The sequence below is a fragment of the Neopelma chrysocephalum genome, unplaced genomic scaffold, assembly GCF_003984885.1.
Source record: "Neopelma chrysocephalum unplaced genomic scaffold, ASM398488v2 Primary Assembly neopelma1_79315, whole genome shotgun sequence".
Lineage (NCBI taxonomy): Eukaryota > Metazoa > Chordata > Aves > Passeriformes > Pipridae > Neopelma > Neopelma chrysocephalum.
Genome location: NW_020910791.1, coordinates 488 through 4,730, shown reverse-complemented (window position 1 = coordinate 4,730; position 4,243 = coordinate 488). Strand labels below are relative to the sequence as shown.

Here is a 4,243-nt window from a genome sequence, read left to right as displayed (position 1 = left end):
CTCAGGAAATTACAACAGAGGCATCTCAAAGATTAAAGGCAGAGTCACCATCTTGGGAGACAAACAAACTGCCAGTCACTGCTGTGAACTTGGAAGCAAACAGCAGGGCAGCACAGGAAACAAATAGGATGAGGAGCAGGAGAGGCAAAAAAGACTCTTTGGAGCAAAAGACTGAGGAATTTACCGAATATGGGAGCAACCTAAAACTAATTCCTTCTAAGTTTAGGTCAGACACAGAAGTGGATGAATCTCTCAAAGATTCTTTGGGCTCTCTTTGTGTCAAGAACACATCCCAAGTCACAAAGGACCAGAACAGCCCAGCTGCCGTGTCAGTACCTGCTGCAAACAGTGACAGTCTTGCTCCTGGCCATCAAAAACGGACAAGAAACCAACAGGGAATACTTAAAGCAAAGCAAACTGAAATCCTACAGGAGAATCCAGCACAAAGAAACAGAGCAGTGTTTAGAAGAGGTAAAAAAGTTAATTTTGAACTTGGAGAAGACAGTTCCAAAGAGGTTGAAATAAAAAGCAGTTTACCAGGGGATGCTGAAGGAATGACTGACAACAGTCAACAGGAGAATTTGGAAAATCCTTCACGAGTGAGGAGGGGCAGAAGAAAGCAAGTTGATTCCATTCCACAAACAGCCAGTCCTACCTTTATGGAAAAACAAACATTAACTGCAGATCACAGTAAAGATGAGGCTTTTGTGAAGGAGCAAGATGCAGCTCTGGAAGGTACTCCCTGTTCAATAGAAGCCAATCCACCGAGACGAGGGAGAAGGCGAGAGGTTGGTGCAGCATCACAGACATCGAGATCTCCTTCTGTCAGAACGAGACGTGGGTTGCTGGAAGGAGGTGATAAAAAGATGACTGTGAGGGAAGATGAAAATCCAGCTTTGGGAGATAAAACTTCTCAGGCAAAAGCAAATGCATCAGCAAGGGACAGAAGGAAGAAGATTGATCTTGCAGCAGAGGCAAAAAGTTCAGCTCCTCTCCAGAGAAAACGTGGCTTGTCAGAGACTGATGCTAAAGATGGAGGAGCTAATGAAGAACAAAGTGTGCCTTTGGAAACAGTGTCCTGTGCAGAAGAGAAACCATTAGGAAGGGGCAGAAGGAAAGAAACTGCACTGGCATCACACACACCAAATTCCATTCCTCTTAGAGGGAAACGTGGTTTGCCAGTGGATGATGGTAGGGAAGACACGCCCAAAAAAGAGCAAAACATTCCCTTAAAAACTGATGATTCATCTGTAAAAGAAAATCAACTGAGAAAAAGCAGGAGGAAAGAAATTGCCCTCAAAGAAACCACAAGCCCTAACCAGGGAGAACAGGTCCCATCAAAACAAAGTGGTAGGAAGAATAACTATAGGGAAGCAAAAAAAGTGAATTTGGAGAATTCTTCCCGAGAAAACAGGGATCTTTCAAAAGAGAACTTGAGGCAAACAAGCACTTCAGTGGCTGGTAGTTCCACCTCACTTCAAGGTTTGCCAGAAGATGGTAAGGATGGAGCTCCTGAAGAACAGCAGAGTAAACTTTTGGAAGGAGCTCCACCTGCAAAAGAAAATCCATCAAGACTGAGCAGAAAGAAAACAACTTCTTCCACATCTGCAGAAACTTCTTCCACTTCTCTCAGGGAAAAACCCAACCTGCCCAAAGGTAGAGGGCAAAAGAGGATTCTTCAAGAAGCTGAAGCTACACCTCCAGAAAATAATTCATGCCGGGGAAGAACAAGGCAAGCGAGGAATAACAGGAGGGAGGTACAATTCACATCAGAGGCAGCTACTTCTACTTCTCTCCATAAAAACAGTGAGTCGCCTGAAAATGGAAATGCTCTGGAAACTGAGAATTTGTGTGTGACATCCACTGGTTGTGAGGGCAGGAATCAGTCTGGAAAAGGAAAGGAGGGGAACCCTGTGCCACAGGCAACATCTACTTCTCGCAGAAGGAAGTGTCAGCTGCCAGCAGATGACTCAGCACCCAAAAAACTAAAATCAGGTGAGTGAGAATTTGCTTTCTCTTTTCTAAGGATGGCAAAGTTACGTGCAAAGCTCTGTGGGCTGATGTAGATCATTGGATCAGAACCATTCAGGTTGGAAAAGATCTCAAAGATCCCAGCTCCCTCAGCTACTCCTGGTGCTCCAGGCTCTTTCCCAGCTCCCTTCCCTTCTCTGGACACGCTCCAGCCCCTCAGTGTCTTGTTGTGAGCAGCCCAAAGGTGGACAAAGCATTTGAGGTGCCTCACCAGCTCAACACAATCACTTCCCTGCTCCTTTTGGCCACCTAAAATATTCCCTGGAATTTTCAACTTAATGTGATATAGCTTGAAAACTACCATGATGCAAATATTATCAAACAAACATTGAAATAGAAAATGACAGTGGCTCTTTGGAGCTCTATATTGAGGAATTTCCTGCCATAAAAGATTTTCATGTTTGCAGGACTTTCCTTGGGTGTTGGTGATGTTTTAGTTGTACATTTCAGTGGAAGGAATTTTACCTCAAATGGCAGCTAATTGGTTTTGGTGCTCTCATTAATGTTAACCTACTTTCAGAAATAGCTGTAAATCCTCAGGGATGCAACTTAAAGGATATTGGATGTGCAGAAGAATGGGCTTTGTATCTGGTTTGTTGGATTCAGAGATGTAATCTTTGGAATGTTGTCAGTAGGGACATTTCCCTTAAAAACAGTGGAAGTGAAGATCAAATTTTGTGTGAATTGTTTGGTTGGTGATACAAATTTACAGTTAATTTTTCTGTCTGTAAATAGGGAATGCTGAAAACGGATCACTGGGAAAAGGAAAAAGGAACAAAACTAAGGAAGAACTTGGGAAAGAGAATGTGAGGGCAGCTCAGACCTCTGGAGTCATGGACAGGAAGACAAGATCCAGCACAAGAACAAGGAAATAGTTTTAAGAGTCCCAGAACCAGTTTTTAAATCAATTCAGTCATTCAAATTCCAGGGTTTTTCTTTTCAATGTGAATTGATTTGCACTCAGATTTTGATAATTCAGTCATTCCTTTACAAAATATGTTTCTTACTGTGTTTTTTTAACAGCTTTGTCTATGTGTGGTGGTTCCTGAACCAGGGGTGCTTGTGCAAAGCTGCAAACATAAAAATACATCTGGTTTGACCAGTATTTATCCAATTTTTCTATTAATTAGTACAGCAATCAGGAAGCCATATTACTGCCAGGTGAAGCTATTTTCTGCTTGAATTTTCATATGCTTAAGTTTTATTTTTCATTAGAGCTCTGTAAATATTCTTTAAAAAAACTATAGCTGTATTAGAACTATTATACTGAAATTTTGATAATTTTTTCTTTAAAAATTAAGTTCTTTTTACTGAAAAGTGAAGATTTGCAAGTCATTAAACTTGTAAACAATTTGGGACTTGTGTGTTTTGTGTTTCTAAGAGTAGTTAAGAATGTGTAATTACTACTGTCTTCTCCCAGGTTTATTTCAAAGATTCCTTCTCTCTGGTGTGGTTTGGAGATGGTTTTTAGGATCTTTTATGGGTAATTTGTCTTTGAGGCTGGTAGGTTTTTGTTAATTTGTTAAATGCAGAAACAGAGAAATTTCAGCCTGGACGTGGAACTTCTGGGGAGTTTTTAGACCTGAATTAAAATCCTGAAAGTTTCTGTGGTCTGTGAGGAGTTAGGGATGTTCCTACAGTTGGAATCATAGAATTGTTAAGGTTGGAAAAGATCTCTAAGATCAAGTCCAACTGTTCCCCAGCACCACCACCATGTTCTCAAGTGCCACATTGACATGTTTTTTTGAGCACTTCCAGGGATGGGGACTCCCCCTCTGCCCTGGGCAGCTGTGCCAGGGCTGGACAGCCCTTTCCATGAAGAAATTCCCAATATCCAACCTGACCCTCCCCTGGCACAGCTTGAGGCCATTTCCTCTCCTCCTGTCCCTTGTTCCCTGGCAGCTGAGACTGACCGCCCCCCCCCTGGCTCCCCCCTCCTGTCAGGGAGTTGCAGAGTGAGAAGGTCCCCCCTGAGCCTCCTTTTCTCCAGGCTGAGCCCCCCCAGCTCCTTCAGCTGCTCCTGGTGCTCCAGACCCTTGCCAGCTCCGTTCCCTTCTCTGGACATGCTCCAGCCCCTCAGTGTCCTTGCAGTAAGGGGCCCCAGTTGGACTTTCTACTTACCAGGACCGGTGGATGGAATATCCCTCTTGACCAGTACCAAATTCAAAATGTTCCTTGTGACCCAAGTCAGCCCTTGGTTATCACTTTAGGA

The 4,243-nt window shown here is 43.2% G+C and overlaps 1 protein-coding gene across 1 annotated transcript; it reads left to right on the top strand.

Annotated features, from left to right (window-relative positions):
* The first annotated feature begins 128 nt into the window (after positions 1-128).
* LOC113979415 (uncharacterized protein DDB_G0284459-like) lies at positions 129-2,953 on the top strand. The gene is made up of 2 exons (XM_027706811.1): positions 129-1,995; positions 2,767-2,953. Exons 1-2 carry the CDS (start codon positions 129-131, stop codon positions 2,904-2,906), a joined length of 2,007 nt encoding a protein of 668 aa, XP_027562612.1. The 3' UTR covers positions 2,907-2,953.
* The last annotated feature ends 1,290 nt before the right edge of the window (positions 2,954-4,243 follow it).